This window comes from Augochlora pura, chromosome 4 (genome assembly GCF_028453695.1).
Source record: "Augochlora pura isolate Apur16 chromosome 4, APUR_v2.2.1, whole genome shotgun sequence".
Taxonomy (NCBI): domain Eukaryota; kingdom Metazoa; phylum Arthropoda; class Insecta; order Hymenoptera; family Halictidae; genus Augochlora; species Augochlora pura.
Genome location: NC_135775.1, coordinates 14,907,327 through 14,925,321, shown reverse-complemented (window position 1 = coordinate 14,925,321; position 17,995 = coordinate 14,907,327). Strand labels below are relative to the sequence as shown.

General features: G+C 38.6%; 1 protein-coding gene across 2 annotated transcripts in view; it reads left to right on the top strand.

Moving 5' to 3' along the window:
- Positions 1 to 17,995, top strand: part of LOC144469570 (furin-like protease 1) — an 81,200-nt gene that overhangs the window by 47,478 nt on the left and 15,727 nt on the right. For both annotated transcript variants that reach the window (XM_078179996.1, XM_078179997.1), the window contains exon 9: positions 1,495 to 1,779. In XM_078179996.1, coding sequence (XP_078036122.1) covers positions 1,495 to 1,779 — 285 coding nt within the window. The remainder of the gene's footprint in view (positions 1 to 1,494; positions 1,780 to 17,995) is intronic.

Below are 17,995 nucleotides of genomic sequence, written 5' to 3'. Positions count from 1 at the left end.
GCGAATGTGTGTACAGAATTTTATGTTTGTGAATTAATCAGAGTTTTTCGCGCATCCTTCACGAGCGACGTGTCACAACGTCGGTAGGAGCAAACATAACCATTTTTTTACCACACAGTTTTAGCATGATTACACATGTATTACATTGTTATTATTTTTAAGCTTATTTTTTAGATTGAAATATATACGTATATTAAGCAAGGAATTTCAGTGGAAGCAATTTTATGTTTTGAAAGATAAATTCCTTTTATTTTCAGTGTATTAGTGTTATCATTATGTTGAATGTAATGTTATTTTTTAGAAAAAACGAATCGAAGATAGGACTGAGATATGTGAAACAATGGGAATAATATGAGAAAATATTATTAATTGTGTACATTTCAAGACGATTGAAATACTTCATTGTTCATAGAAACTTTGTTATTAAATATTTCAAATTTTTTTTATTGATTGTAAATTAATGTGAATTAACTATTGCATCATAACCAGTTCTCAAGAAGACCCCATCTCATTAATAAATGTTAATATAACAATTAGTAAAACAGTGTACAAAAGTTCAGGTAAATTGTAGTTTCGAGTCCTTGATTCTATAATGGCAAATAAGATTGCAACATATTCGCAGCCAATAACATAAATCCACGACTTTTCCACGAGTTTGTTTAAATCTCATTTTCAATCGTATAAGAATTTACACTTATGTCAAAGCGACATTTCTATTTTACCGAATGAAAAATATTTCTGATTTCAACAAGTGTTGCACAGAAACGTTTTGTAAAATAATGAAACATTTTCGCAAAACTCTGGAACCAAAAAATTGTTACCTATCAAAACAATAGAATTCTTCGAAAAGATTTGGAAATCGATATTGACCAATTCCAAACTCTCTACAAAAACAGCACACATTTTTAAAAAACCGTAAAAATCGCTATCAGAAAAAGTGCTCGTACCAAAGTTGTTTTTTAAAGTCGTATAGTATTTTAGAACAAATTTGACAAGCCATGTCCACTAAGCTAATCCTTCCATAACAATAGGATTAGGTTTTACCAAATCGGAAAGTGATATATGGCTATATAAAAATCGTTTTAGGAAATAACGAAGCATTTGAAGATATTTTCTAAAAAAAAAAAATATCCTCATTTACAAAAGCGAAAATATATCACTGGTTGCTAAAGTATGCGTAAGATAACCGTTTCAAAAAATAGTATAACAGTCTGAAACAAATTTTACACCATCGATCAACTTCAGACTTTGTCACGAAAGTATCTCCGTGTTTAAAGAATCATAAACATAACCGACAACAAATGTTCGCAAAGCAAAACCGCAGAGAAATTAACAGCTATTCTCAACCAACTTTGAACTGTTTGTACACTTGTTATTGATTATAAAGGTCTGCGCAAACTGTACACCTCGAAAAACGAAGAAAGATCTCAGTCCTACCTCAGATTCCCCTCCCCAACCAAACACCGAGACTAACAGAATCTGCGACTGTTGCAGACAATCTCGACCAATTCAAGCTAGTGTTCTACGGGACGGAGACGTCGCTCGAGTTGGACGACGAGCTGGACAGGGACAAGCCGGTGCCACAGGTGAACCGTGTGGAGGAGATCCCGGACAATTCGGCGATCGGCGCGAGGCACAACGCGGTTGATACCGAGGGCGATCCGTGGATGGACAGCCAGCAGGTGGAACGCGTGTCGCATCCTGAGGTACAAAGACCGACGACGGAGAACCAGACGAGCGGCTGCAGTTCGGTGGACCCTGGAAATGGCAGGTGCCTAGGTGGGTGCCTCATTCTACTCCTTCTAGCCTACCTGACCTGCGAGACCAGCTGGGGGAGCCTGGTGTCCAGCTGGCGGGAGCCGACGAGTGTCCATAGCCGTGGGGACCTCGTCGAGGTCTCCTCGGGCCCAGACTGGACGTCGTTGAGCGAAAGAAGCTCGACCAAGGTGTCCGATACGAGCTCGGCGCTCGACAGGTCGTCGGGTGCTCCCCGGTGCTCATGATGACATCCCTGGACGATCGATACCTCGGTCTCTCGGAGCACGGTCTAGCCGTGCTTGTCGAGAGATACCTCCCATACCAGGTGTCGACGCGTTCGTTCAAACTTTGTGTGTTGTGATCCCCCAAGAAGCGAAACGTAGCGAGCCGCCTTCTCCTCGACGTATTTCCTCGATTATCGCCGGAGAACGGACTCCGAGGATGTGCCGAGCATCGAGCTTAAGACAGACACGAAATGATGACAACCAAACGGGAAATTGTCCTACGGGCTGATCTGAAAGAACGAGAGAGAGAGAGAGAGAGAGAGAGAGAAAGCGAGCGAGAGGGAGAGAGAGGAAAGAAGAAAGTACTTTCAATCGGAAAGGCCCGATAACTAACGTGTGTTGCTCTCTAGGGCTAGGGTTTAGTTCAATTAAGTGTACCTCGTCTACAACGGACCTCTGTGACTGGTACGCGTGTAGGAAAGAGATGTCTGAACGAATGTGCGCTGAGAATGAGACGGCAGCCTCCGCGGCGAGACGGATCGGTCGACCCGGATTCAGCCATCCTCACCAGCATCGATCCCCGAACGTTTATGATCCTATTCTTTTGAATATGCAGCCGTTTTCTCGGTACCCGCGCCGATGAATTATTCAGCCACGATGTATATCCAGTGTGTGTCTTGGAAACAATACTGTTCGACTGCGCCATTATTCCGGCGAGTCGCTATCTTCGGCAATTGCTCAATCTCGATTGCTACTCCAGCCGGTTCCATGAAAGTTAGAACAAGGCAGCTCGGAATCGCTGATTCCATCTCGGTTAGACTGATTCTATCTAGGTTCGGCTTGATGAGGATCACTGCTCCCGTCGATCGATCCGCGTACACCGTTCCGCATGGTTCAGGAACATCTCGCGATGCTTTTCTACAAGACACGACGGTACCAACCCCGCGATACTGCCAGTACGAGGACTCCACTCTCATCGGTGGATCGCCCGCGATCCCAGACGAAAAACTGCCTCGCGTTACTTTAGTATTACTGTCGTCGGCAACACCAGGAACCGCTTCGAAGACTCGCTATGCAATCGCTAACTCGCCCGTTCGATCCCACCAGGTCTACGATTGCCATGATGACGATCACGTGGACGACGATAATGCTACTTGAATACCGGTCCCGTGGATTACACGGCGAACGATCAAGTTGGCGTCGTTACGATCGAATCTAGGAACGAATACGGCGTTCCGTGATTGTTTGACAAACATCGGTTCTTCGTTGAACAACGAGGTTTTATTACGTCTAATTGCTAGGGAAATTGGACGTGAGACTTTCTCGGGGAATTGGTAGGCGAAGCTTGCACAAGAGCTCGGCCAAGTCTCGATTATTTCCACTCTTTCTGATAATTTCTTGGTGGAAATTTGCTTTTTGGTGGTTATGTATGGACGAAGATGGTAGATGGTGTTAGACAAAATGGTAACCATGGTTGCATCGGTATGTCTCGATAGTATCGTTGAAAGGATTCCAAAAGATGATTTCTGATTTTATAGATCTGCGCTGAAAATTTGTTACGTTGTCCTCGGTGTGTAGGAGATACCGTCAAGGAGAATGTCACAGTCAAGATGGTCACTAAGATTGGATAAAATTGTTGTATGTGTCTTTAACCAGCTCAAAATTGATTAAACGAATTTTTTAATATCATTATTAAAGATCGGATCAAAATGACTAGACGAATATGGTTCTGTCAGTATTAAATTCTTAAAATTATTCACAGAAAATAATGAAATTTCACTGAAATTGTATTTGTCACAATGAATGCAAACAATATTTCTGTTGTATGAAGATCTGTAGTGTGATCATTGCCATCGCGGCATCAGAACTCTTCCACTAGAAGAATATTGTCCTCTTTCTATATTGATGATGACATTCTCAAAGAAGACGTGCAAAATGAAGCGATGAAGCTTTCTTCTCGACGAAGCTATGTTTTACTGTCTTCATATTGGCGAAGATATGTTCCCAGAGAACGTCAGAAATGAGTGGCTAGTGTCATGGAGAACAATACATTTTACTGTTTCTGCATTGAGGAAGATATTTTCATGGAGAACGCCAGAATTTAGTAGCTAGAGTGAATCATCGCCTACTAAAAATCTATTTACTGTCTTGATGAAGATTTCTCCAAAGAAAGCTTCACAGCGTACCAAAAACGATCTACGAAAATCATGTAAATGGTTAACGTACTTCAAAAAGATGATGAATTGGATTTCAAAATTATGAAAGAAACAATTAAGAAGATGTTAAAATTCTCGACGAAAATCGAAGAAATTTTTGAAGAATCTTATAGAGACATCGATGTATTCGTGGTAAGAGCAATAATCATGCAATGACGGAACGCAGTAAAGTTAGGATATACGGTAATGCACGGTTAAATTTGCATGGAGCCAACATATAAATTCTTACGCACGGGACTATGAGCAAGTAGAAATAAACAAGACTTCACTTTCAATAATTATTCTTCTGACTAAAATGAGTCCATGCACAATATAAGTATTTCATTATGTGATTGACACGAATTTTTAACTAGGTTTTAAAATCAATTTCTATCGCAATATATCCGAACAAACTTAACTTTACTACGATGTTTACAATGCGGTAGAGTTAAAATTCTATCTAGTATGATCAATTTTAACTCTTTACGTTGATTAAATAAATTACTTTAATTTTGTAAGAATTTTCGGGATTCATTTTGGGATTGGAATATGCAATCTGTCATAGTACATTTTTCTATGAACGTAGTCCAATTTACATTATATTTGGACTGTTTAGAAAAATTCAGCTATCTATTGGCACTGCAATGATAAAACTAAGTCAAAAATGGCTTAAAATAAAATTTTCTTTCTTCCTTCTAGCCTTGCCGACTGAGATATTACCTCGCCAAGCTGGAGACATTATTCTCGGAAGAAATGAGCCTGATACGTGTAAATTTACCGGGGTAGATGCCGTGTAAATTTAACCGTGCATCACTGTACACAGGAAAGACGCAGTCGCGCTGTATCAGGTTGGCGAGTAGTTTCGCAGGCGCGACCCGGAAAAGCGGAATAATATTTTAATATGTCATCCAGAGCAGAGAATTTGTCCGCGTCCGAACTTCGGTAGTTATTCTCAGCGTATTGATTGATGAAACGAGCCAACGCATCCCTCGAGTCCCTCTCATCCGTCTCTTTCATGCCCGACCCATTCTGCCTCTTGCCTGCCTCCCCTTTCCGCATCGTTCCCTCCCTCTTTGTCTCTCTCTCTCTCTCTCACTCTCTCTCTCACTCTCTCTCTCTCTCTTTTCACTTTTATCTGCCGGTTCTTCTTTCCTTTATGTGCCCCATTCCCTCTGTCTCTTCGCTTCCGCGCTCTTTCTGCCAAACTTTCGCCGGCCGCAATTTTACTTTGCCTGCAGGGCCGACGTCAGCCGGGCTATCAGCGCCGCCGATAGAAGAAGGCAGTCACGGTCGGCTGACGCAAACAGCCATGAGCAGGACACATCGAGAACGATGTTGACCTTCATCACCGTGGCTACCGAATTACCTAAATAGAAAATTAATTACCGTGGTCCGTTCCTCGAGGAAAACGTTTGACGAGGGAGCGTACTGAACGTTTCAACTAGAGAGCTGGTCTTCATGTGAAATTAAAATTATACGCGCAAATTACAACGGACATGAGTCAAGTAAAAGTTTCTTATTTTTCTTAATAATTCCAGCAACTTGAAAATAACACATTCTTTTAAATTTAACCTACTCATTTTTGTCTTAAATACACAAACTGTCTACTTATATCGTGACCACTATTTCCAATCCAATTTTATTGTGAGACAAAGTATATTCTAGATCCGTGGATAATTTTTATTTGCTGGTTTTATAAATTTCTAAAAGAATTAAAATATTGAAGGTGCAGAAGGTTAGACGAAATTTTAGATTTTCGGTTCGTAAAATTTTTTCGTAAATTGTTTCGGTTCGTAAAAAATATAACGCGTTCTCAATATGGCTAAATTTCCGATAAACAAATACATTTATTTCTTAGAGAAATTAAATTATGTAGAATTGGTCTGTGCAGAAAATAGAATTTCCTGTTAGAGAATGTACAGTTTAAATAGTAATAACTTAACAGTTGCTAATAATAGAACATACATATATTGTATATTTTTTTGAGGATTCATACATCTTAAAATTTATTTGTTGTTGTCAATTCAGTATGCTCTCTTACAAAATACGATTGCAGTAAAAACAGTAGCTGTCCGTTCCCACCGTCATGTTGCAAGACTGAAATAATGGGAGTGGGATGAACAGATACTACAAACGCGAGCATATTTTAAACGTTTTCATTCGCAGAACGGACTATAATAAAACGCATATAATAAATCATCTAAGTGTCTCGACAATATAAATATTTGGGTGTTTCCATCCGTGTTTTAAAATACGCTTTACTAGCTTCGGCAATATAAAAAAAAAAGAAAAACAAAGTAAATCTGCAGTTCAATAATTTTGTCCTAAATGCGTTTATTTCGCTTTGTTGTATCATAAAAAAGTAAATATAAATCGATGGAGCTCGGAAAAGTAATGTGATTTCCCAATTTTCTTGAATAAATATAAAATTTGCAAATTCATCGTAATTTTACAGAATGGCTTCACCAATCTCGATGATTCTTTAATATTTTTCGAAGGATGATAGTCTTAACAATTTTTTCACTTCTAAAACAATGTCGCTGATAAGTTATAACTAAGTAGTTATCAAGATATTTACGAAAGACTGTTGCTACCACTACATTGAATTTCGTTCATACGTAGACGAGAATAGCTCTGTATGAGATCGGCTCTCATCTACTGTTCCTATACGAGGTGTCCCAAAAGTCATTCGCATGGCGTATTCCTGAGATTATTTGAAGTAACTTCTTCTTTAGCGCAAATATAATGCGCGGCTTTGCGTATGAGTTATGAAGGAAAAACCTTGACCAATGAGAGACGATCTCGGCTGGCGTAAGGCTTCCGAACCAAAGAGCAGACAAACCCCAGTTCCGCTCATTGGCTCGGCCGTCTCTCGTCAGCTGCTCTCGTTACTCATTGATCACTATTTTTCGTTAATAATTCCTAAACAAAGCTACAGAGAAAATTTTTGTAAAAGAAAAAGTTACTTCTATTTTGTTACCTTTGTGGTAAGGAAAAAATTGTTTCTAATAACCTCAGGAATCCTTCATTTCCCGATTGCCAGTGACTTTTGGAACGTCCTGTATAAAACAAGTGATCTTGTTGAGAAAATATTTCCTGTTGACACTAGAAAGCTTAGGTTACAAGTACACATTATTCTGGGACAAGCTAACGCTGAACGGTAATTAAAACATGCGGGGTATCAAAGGAAGGGTGTGGTTGCAGTTGATTGCAGTTGGCGCGGCGAGGGGAAGACACGCCCGCAATTGCAATATTCCGTATTTTGCACGGATTCTTGTGTAACATATAGTTGAGCCGGTCTTCGCCAATCTCTCACGAACGTAGCCCCAACCAAATACGATTCGGTGAATTCATAGATTTTAACATTATATTCATAGATTAAAACGTTAGACAAACGGTATATAATTTGCGAAATACCAAGCCCTACATTCTCTGCGGGAAAGATAGTTTCTTCATCTTGTGGTCACCCGTTATATGTTTTGTTCCTCGGCGTCGCGAAATGTTGTAAGGAGAAATAAAGAAGCGATGATCGTATGATGACACACACAGGCCGCTACAGATACGTCGGTGTACGCAGGATTTGTGTAGTGGTAGCAACAGTATGTCCCAAATATTGCGGAAACTAAAACCGAGGTATAATTATTTTTCATATAAAGCTTATTCAAAATCCCGCCAATCAAAATCCCCCCAAAATTCAAATATTTATAATACCCTTCAAATTTATCGAAATCAGTCCACGCGTTCTGCAGTTTCTTTTTAAATCATATATTTATTGTCAAAAAAAACTAATAAAAGCCGATTACATTTCGAAGCTCCTCGATTTATATTTGTTAAAAAAATACATTTGAGGCAAACTCACTAAACTGTAGATTTGACAAAGATTTAGTTTGCCATTCCAATACAGAAATTTATTTGGACGACACATCGGCGAGATGAGTGCAATATTCAGTTTCTAATCGAGATACAACAAAAATTGTGAATTCCATTTGCAGCCAAAAACAAACGACACTGGCTTCATTTATGACAACGAAACGTTTTTATCAATTAATGGACGGGAATTGATATCGGAGTCGGCGACGTGTGTGTACAATAAAGATATAAAGGGGAGTTTACTGGTGTGTGAAGAACAGTTCGATAACAGGGGAATGACGATGCAAAAGAATCAATGGAACACGAACAAAGTGTGATGCACCTATTCATTGATTAACTATCGGACCGCGAGCGAAAATTATGAAATTAAACTATCTTTGGATAGAAGTTGTCGCGTGAACGCCCGCATAGTTCCATTAATTGGTAATGTACCGCCTACATTGTTTTCCGCAACGGGTCGTAAAACACAAAAAGAGGACGGGACAAAAAGCGTAAATACCGCGCACGCGAGGGGGTATTACATGCACGACGATTCTTTTTTTCCTCGATCAGAATAAAGATAAACAAAAATGATCGGACGCCGTTGACAAGTGATAAATAAAAATCCGTGAAACATCGATATCGGATAAATAACCGTAAAAATAAAGAGGAGTCGCGTGCACGCAAGGACACTTTTTATGCGCCGCGATATAAATAATTTTACGTACGACATAAAAACCAAAAAAAATACTGCACCGCATGATCTAGTAGCACGGTGACCGCCAAAACTCATAAATCCCGGTTATTACGCTTTGCGTATAAAATGCTAACTTTTTTACGGCCAGTCTTCGAATCCATTTTTCTATACATACGTATGCTTATGCCGACGGCGCCTGCTTCATTCTTTTACGATTCTCCCGTTGGTTGTAGAAATCATTACGCGCGCTTTAACCTTCGGCGAAGTTCCAAAGTTCTGTGACCGAAGTATTAAAAAAGTATATAACATTGTAGGGATAATAAAATACAAGACTCTATTGTTTGATATTGATAGCTACAATCTCCTTCGAGTTTCGCGTTCCTTCGCCGTTCGTTTATTATTATTTTTGTTACAAAAACTGTTGACGTCTCTTTAAGAAAAAATAGCTTTCGCTGCGCTACGTTTGAAAGGAAAACGTGTATCTCTCTTTGAACCGAAGCGAAACTCTTAACATGGACTGCATTTTAGATCCAAATTAATTGGCTGCAGCAGCAGTTAACGAGACTTCCTATTTACTGAGCAAAGCGACCGTCGTGCTGCTACGTCTAAACAAAAAAAGTATAAAACGCTTCGTTTGCAAAACCGATTTTTAAAATAAAACTCTGATATCAAAGAAATCTGTGTCACCGATCAATTTGTCCAGCAAACAGTTAACGGGCCTCTCTAGTTATCGTACAAGTTACCAATCAGTAACGTTTCGAAGAAAAATATGAACAGATTCTCATCAGAATGAAATGTAACTATCGTATTAATTTGAGAACTTTATAAAGTCTCCATAAACAGAGCAGATATCACTGTAACATTTCTCGCTCAAAATTTGACAAGCATTTATGCAAAAATACAGACTCCGGTCATCCTAGAATCCATTGTGAAATAGATAGATATCTATAAATGAAATTTGAATATGAAAGAGGTTGAGAAATACGATCCATTGATTCACGCTGCAATTGTCGAGACCTTTGAATAAGCAGTATGGTCACTGTGCTATCACATCTCGAAGAGAAAAAAAAATGAAAGAAAACGAGGAAGTAATAAGAAATGAAATATTAACACTTTGCTGCCGGAATTACTAAACGTTTCTTTTTTCAAATTGACAACTAACGGTTGAAATAAAGATAGAAATTTCATTTCTAATTCAATAAGTCATATCGCGTGATACGATTCGACATCAATTCTTTGAGCTTATAATTCGATGCAACCCCTATATTCAACTCAGTCATAAAAAAAAGTCTGGGATTCCGGTAACTAGAGTGTTAATACGAAAAATCGTTAAGAATCCAGTGAATCGGAGCATTTACCAGTACCCTCCGCCAAGCAAAGTAGCTGCCTTCGGAAGAAAAACATTAGCCTTTAAGCAAGCCTGAATCGACAAGGAGGCGCAATGAAGGGGGCAGCGTGGAGCTAAAGGGTCCTCAGAATTTAAATGGCGGAGTGGGCACGAGCCCTGTATAAAAGGCACGAAATATTTGGCTAGCCGACCGTCAAAGGAACGGAGTAACCCAATTCATTCACAAGGGGCATCGTTTATGTTCCTCGAACTGACCGGCTTTATCTCGGCCACCACAAAGTTACCACGGGGCAACGACAGACATCCTCTCCTGTCCAAGTGGCCTCTGGACCCGAACCAATGGAAGAGCCCGTTCAAACCGATCGGCTCCTAAACGAAAACATAAGTCCGGAATAAGGGAACAGGTTGTTCCTGTAACCAGCTGTCTTCAAGCTCTATCAATTTGCCTGCAGCCTTTGCCATTCGCAAAGCGGATAAACATATTTTATCCTTCGCGCTTAACGATTTTTTTCACAGCTTAGGTCTTTGCGGTTAGCCTGTTTGCATCGCGAGAAATAGAGTAACAGCTTTCTCTTTCAATAATTTTGGTAAAATAATAATTATAAATTGACGTTTCTAAATTTCTTCTTTTCTTTGTCATGTTTTATTCAACGCGCCAAGTTCCGAATATTGATCTCAAAAATTCCTACATTATCAAAATTAGTTAATGAAACCGAAATTAGAAAGAACAATTTACCATAGAAATAAAATGTTTAACTGTTTTGTGTTTTAAAAGTTTTGATAACATTCAGCTTATTCAATATATCGCGATAAAAAATAATTTCGCAACTTCATTGAGAATTGACCGACGTGGCAGTAGAATTGTTAACAACCTTGTAAATTACGCTGAATTTCGTCACAATGCCAAGCATTCGATTCAACGAGACATTCTTTGTATGCTAACTTCATTACTTATTAATGTTCTTATACATGACTGAATAACAGAAAAATCGAATTTTGTTTCAATTTAGCAATAAATCGGGTTCGTGACATATATAATTTACGGAATTTGAATGTTATTCATATTTTCCATTTAGAATCTTCGATTTCGAAACATAATTTATCTATGAAATTTGATTTAATTAATAGCAATTTCAAATAACCAATTGTCTTCTTTTTCTATCTCAAATACGACAAAAAAAATAATACTCGAACGAATACTTAACAAAATGATTTTATTTTAAGAAATTTTTGCATCATTTTTTTTTTAACTTCATACACTGTCAGATACATAATGATTTCATCATATGGTTTACTAAATACGAATGTTATTAATTTGTTTTAAGTCGAAAGATGACCGAATTTTTCTATTATCAAAATCTAGGACTGAAAATAAAAGAAAAGATAAAAAGAACAAAAATTGTTTCGTAGTATCAAGGACATTATTAAGGACGAAGAAATGCTGATTAACGTAACTGATAAAAAAATCGTAGCGCAAGGAGTTAAATAGATTGCTTTCCTGAGAACTTTTACTTAACAACAATCATTTGACATATTCGAAGCTCTATGATTAGCCATGAATCTCATTTATCTTTATCTTCGCGTTTCTCATGGGAATCTCCGCTATTCTAAACTTCAATCCGTTAGCTTGATTATATAAATATTTAGTCTCGCCCTTATGTATTTGTCCTAGCCTTCCTAGAATTATTTTTACAATCAATATTTAAAAAATTAAATCTATCAAAACTGATACTCCCTGAAATAGAATCTGTGACAATCGTTTCTACCAGAAACGATTTATTAATAATTCGTAACAATATTTTAGAATTGTTTTTGCTCGAAATAATTGAAAAAGGAAATTTGATAGAGCTGTGAACAACTATTCAGCCCGGAGAAACTATTTTTGTATCGCAAAACGATGCTCAAGCGCGGAAGCATCGAATAAGAATGATAAAAGATAAACGGAAATACGAGGAGGTAATCAATTAATGAAATAATGAACGCGGCAAATGGCACGTCCGACAATTGATTTTAATATTTCGAGGAAAAAAAGGACGCGGCATGCGACCCGTAAGAACAACGATTTTTAATGGCCGCTCGCGAGGGTGCGCGGCAAAATAGAGAACCAGGCCAGCCGGTTGTTAATTGATATCATTGGCGGCCGACCACAAAGAACAATCGAATGGAGAACGCTAATGACGTCTGTCCTTGAAGAGGATCGAACAGCGGCAAAGTTTAATTGCCCTTGCTTTGATTAAGATCCGAATCGTCGCGTGGGACACGAAAATTGATTTGCGTTGGTGCTTCGATGTTTTAATTAATCAAATTCAGCTCTGTCAGCGGTGATCCGTCGCGGATCGAGTTTCGATCGATACGAAAACCATCGGTGAACCGATATTCCTTCGCGAGAACGATCGGAGGATCGAAGAACGTGTCGGAATCATGAACGAGGATCGGTGGGGGGGAAACCGTAGTCATTTAGAAAATCAATGGTCTTCCTTGTCAGCTACGGAAATCGACCCGATTTCCGCGGTTTACGTTGAAACGCACGGATCGCGTGACACTGGACCATACTTGTTACGTTTTATCGTTGTCTGTGATCAACAAGCACGTCTTACGAGGTCTCCGATATCCTGCTTCCTGCGAAACAACGCTTTTGCCCTTCTCGCGCCTGCTTCCCATATATCTTAATTTCTCCATCAAGCGATCTTTGGGGCGAGTGTCGTCGATCGATACCTCGACGGACAGCCGTCGGTGTAGCGTTTCACGCAAGCAATAATACCAGTGCAATAATGAGTTATCCTCGAGGCAAGACGACACTGTTCCAAACCACTGGCTCGGGATTTGTTCCGAGCGAGCTAATTAGAAACAAACAAGTCGTTTCGACGTCTACAATTTCAATTATTTCCCCGTTGCCGTCTTCGCCGTGTTTTAATTCGACGCGAAACTTCGATCGAACTTGTAATTGCGCTAGAGAAAAAAATTATGTTGCAAGAAAGCAAATGGTTGTGTTTTCTTTTCGTTGTATACTAGTATTTTCTTAGCTCTATTTAATCGGTCGAGAATTATTTATTTATTTGCGACATAACTGCGAAACTTTGATGACTTTTGGGAATTTGGGCGTTACAAACATCATCAAATTATTAGAGATTCGTGTTTCCATTTAATTTTTGTCTTTCATTTTTGATTTACTTAACTTGTTGTGTTGCATGAAGATACACAATGTGTTAATTGCTAGACTGGATTTTGCTACTAAACAAAGCATTACAGCAGTACAAAGGATTTAAGAATATCGATACGATACTGTCGACGTACTAAAATTATTAAAGGTGGAAACAATAGTTGAACCTCGATTATACGAACCTCTGCTGCCAGGGTTCTATAGCATTAAATACACTTCAGACGTATACTGTTTGATCAAAGACAATCCTTACTATATGATTTATTGTAATAAAGATTTAGTTTAGCACTATGCGCCTCTTGATTAGTTCGGATAACCGAGGTACCATTATACTTTCTTATAACCAGTGCAGACAATTTTTATTTTACAAAATAGTCCGCAGTCTATAAAATTATAATAAAGTTTATAGAAGAACCTTTATCAACAGGAAAGCTACCAAACTTTAAACAAGTGATGTGTGTTGTTTTGTAGTAGTAGAAAGATCTCTTTATTGTATTTAAATAACGAATAGACGGCGGATCCTTGTGCAAAATAAATATTGTCTACCTCGATTACAACAAACAAAAGTCGAATAAAAATGTGTTTACTCTGATAATCGATTTAGTAAATTGAGAATAATTTAACAGTCTCTAAAAATTCTCTAACTATTTTAACTTACAACTTTGATTATTTTCAACTATTTTCAATTTCTTCAACTATATTCAATTCTTTAACTATTTCCACATTTGAGCTATTCATTTTTCTTGTAAGTGCGTAAAATCCGCTGTCTAGCAATTAGCCTTAGTAATCATATAATGGCCTTATATTTAGTTCTAGCACCACTTTTATTACAATGGTGATAGAACTTTTATATAATCTCTAGCTTCTTTGAAATAATTTGTAAGGAATTAAATCAACCATTTTTTTTTTAAACAATCTACAATTTAGTAACTCTAAGATCGGTTATTTCCACTGTTACGGTAGATTTAACGTGATTAGGATGTCCACACGACGACGAACAAATCGACGACCCTTTTCTCGGCATACTATCACTGTTAACAAATGCTTCCTCGAAGTTTTTCCCATGGCGAAACGATCGTCCTTCCCTCCGTTCCCAGAACAGGGGCTGCGCCGCGGATCAGCCAATGTGATTTCCCCTATAGCCAATAATCCGCTCCGGAAGACGAGCCGCGACTGTTATCGTTGGCTCGTCGACTATTTGTTGCCCGCGTTTGTTATTCTATCGCAGAACGTCATATCATTTTAACCGAAGGCTGCGCAATAAGATCGGCCGATGATGGGCGACGAGCACGGCTGGAAACAACGCGTTATCGTCGTTCCAGCGCAACGCGGCCCATTCACCGCGGCTCGATCGGCTATGTTATCAAGCACATATCATTTTCAACGTGCGGATGCTTCTACATTAAATTCAAGCGTTGCTTTCCATCGTTTCGATTCGTGCCGTCCGGCCGGCTAACGAGACCGCTTGCTACCGATGTCATTCCAACCCACCCCGTTCCACAGCCCGACGTTTCAACCATCGTGCATCGTTTGGGCTGGTTTTCCGCGAAAAGTGCACCTCTGCGTTTCATTGATATTTTGGTGCAAACAATTTTAGGCTAATTTCAACCGTCGCATTTCGATACTCTGGCGATCCTGTTGCAGAAACTTCGTTCCTGAAACGGGTAAGCTTGTTCTCTTCTGTCGTTACCGATCTCGGGAATATTTGATTTTTCAAGCGATGCGGTGAAATTATTCTAGTTTAAAAAATTTTGCAGAACTTAACAAAAAGTTCGCTTGAACAATTGATGATAAAATTTAATTTCTTTTCTATCGAATAACAGAAAACATTATTTGGTATTTATGATTGTTCGTGGTTTACAGCAAGTGTACATTAAAGTGTGCAAATGTTGTTACGGAAAGATGATTAATAAGAGCACGCCAAGTTACTCAAGAGATCGAAAGGTAATAAATAAAATAGACTACAGACTACTAAAATCTGTTGTTTACAAAAATAATAGCGGTACTAAAAGTTACGTTGCACTGTAACGAAAACAATTATTGCATTCTCTCTCATAGAAACTTAGATTTCTCCAGTCCTTAAAAACAAATATGAAAAGAACATAGAGACAACACTTTGAATTCTAAAAAAATGTGTAAATTCTTGTAAACATTCTTCGTGTTTAAATATCTTATTCCTGAAGGAAGAGATTAGACAAACGCAGAACCACGTGCTTAAAATAACGAGAAACTGTTTAGCAGAAACATTGTTGTTCAATAAAAATCGCTTAAAGTTCGATGCACGAAATATCCACTGTTACAAAACTAGAAGGTATTCAGGCAATTTTCCGAATCACCGGCGCAGATATCAATGCAACAGCCTGAACCGTGCACAAAGGTGAAATCGAGAATCACACCGTTACGTTATATCCTCGGAAACCGTATTGGCAAAGTCCTTCTCCATAGCAGGGAATACGAGAATCGCTATCGCGGCGACATAAAGTTGAATGAAATGTAGAAACCGGCACGATAATTTTTCAAGATTGATATGTTACAGTTTGCGAACGGGACAGCGTGATCGTTGCATCGACAGTGGATCGATGCTAACGATGGGACTACGCTGTACTATAATTAATAATTGTTATTCTATCTCTAGTTTCCAGTTGCTATATGTTCGTAGTTAGACAATTTTTAGTGAACCGCGGATGCTTCGGTGCGCGACGTGAACCGTGGAAACGTACTTACGAGAAATTGATTAACGATTACCTGATTACCATACGCACAAACAGTTCCTTGGAATTCACGCTGCGCCCTGGATTCCATACGTTCGCGATACTCGCACAGCATTCGTTTACGAGGGGGTTCGTGCACGAGTTAATCAGAGTGGCCGAGCAACCTTCTCCGTGTACAAGATGTCCCAAAAGTGCCGTCGCAAAAGCAATTTCTCCCTCTCTAACAAACAGCGTCGCGTCTGAAATTCTAATTATTACGTTTACCTGTGATTCAAAGTCACGGATAACATTTCCATTGGATTGCTGTGATTATAGCGGTACAAGATTCAATAGTGCACTTGGAAATCTTCCATGTGTATCTTCAAAATGCTGAACTAATTCGTACAGCTAAACGAATCAGATTCAGTAGCTAAGTTACGTTTTTTAGTTTCATCGGAGTTTCGTTGTTGAACTGATTACCATTATGCTGAATATTATTAATTCTTTGTTTGTCGGGAGACATTGTTTTTCATTGGACCACTTCGGATGCTCTATATTTAATAGTTAACGCTTCGCAAGCAGTTGTTACGTTCGTTTTAGCTCTGACACGCGAGCGAATAGACACTACTTAGAAACAGGTGATCTAATCGAGTACTATCGTCTACCTTGCGCGTTGATTTCGATTACTAGAATACAGAGCCGCTTATTGTACATTTAGCTTTTAATTTATCGATCGTTCTAGACTTCCGTATTTAGACTTCGGAGAGCCATACGTGATGTGCATAAGAGCGTGGACTTTGGTGTCAACGTGTCCATCGTGACAGACGTTAGTTTTCGCTCGACTGATTTCGTTTCGTCGGTTTCTTATATAGAATACTACGGAAATACAGCTCCAGAGCGGTTTTATTAGCCATGTGCGCGCGCGCGCGTTGTTACGGTGCGGAACGAACCGTGATCAACGAATGCCAAGAGAAGTTTAGTCAATCTTCGTGTCTGTCACTTAAGATAGGAAAACAGATTATTCAAATGTACGAAAACGCCAGTAATTCTTGATTAGAATATCTTCTTACGACAGTCGTTCGACGAGATAAGAGCGGCATGACAAACGCTTCTTGATTGTCGATGATTATGCAGTTTTCAGAGTTGGCTGGTTGAAAAATTAGGCGTACACGAGAGTCAGGATCCTTTGACAATATCCGAAATCAGGAATGCGTTGTTCTTCAGCATTTTTCACGAAGAAGACCATTTATGACGTTTTATTAACGTCGATCGACACGATACGGTTAGTGAAATTTTGACTGTGTAAATAACAGTAATTTTCTAATTAGCACGCAGTTTTAGAGAACACTAACTTAATGGTCAGCTAGAAGATTGATACATAAATTTTTATGCGGAAACTATTTTTGCAGTAACGAAATTTAGGAGATAATTGTTGTAATGATACAGGATAAATGTTACTAATATATTCGAAACGTTAAAATCGCATTACGGTCATTGTAGCATTAACCCTTTGACTACAAAAAAACGTACATACATATATATATAAACGTAAATATGAGCCCTTTAGATTTTATGGGCTGCAACACCTTGCCGTTGCACCAACTTATCATCTCGATAAACATTGCGTCTATTCATTATTAATATCGAATTTGTTTCTTTATGATGTCGCAGCGACATCGAACTCGTCTGTATTTATGGTTCTACCCGAGAGTACGCTGCAGTCAAAGGGTTAAAGAAATTACGAAAAATTGGAATTAATTGCACTTTCTTAAATATCTTGTTTCGCTTCCAATTGAATATTTTTGTACGTCGCGCGTGATTTGGAAGTTTGTGCATAGTGTCGATAGAAATCATCAAGCAGCTATAATAATTACAAAAATGATTGTTGTACACGATTTAAGAAGGAAAAACGTTCCACTCGACACTTCCATTGACACACTTTTATGCACCTGCGTATGCGTTCACATCTAACTTTCTATAATCTCCTAGCAGCTGTTAATTTCGTTTCTGTTCAGTCGAACGAATACTCATATTTTTCCTCTGACATTCGTTCAGTTTCTTTTCGCCAAGAAAA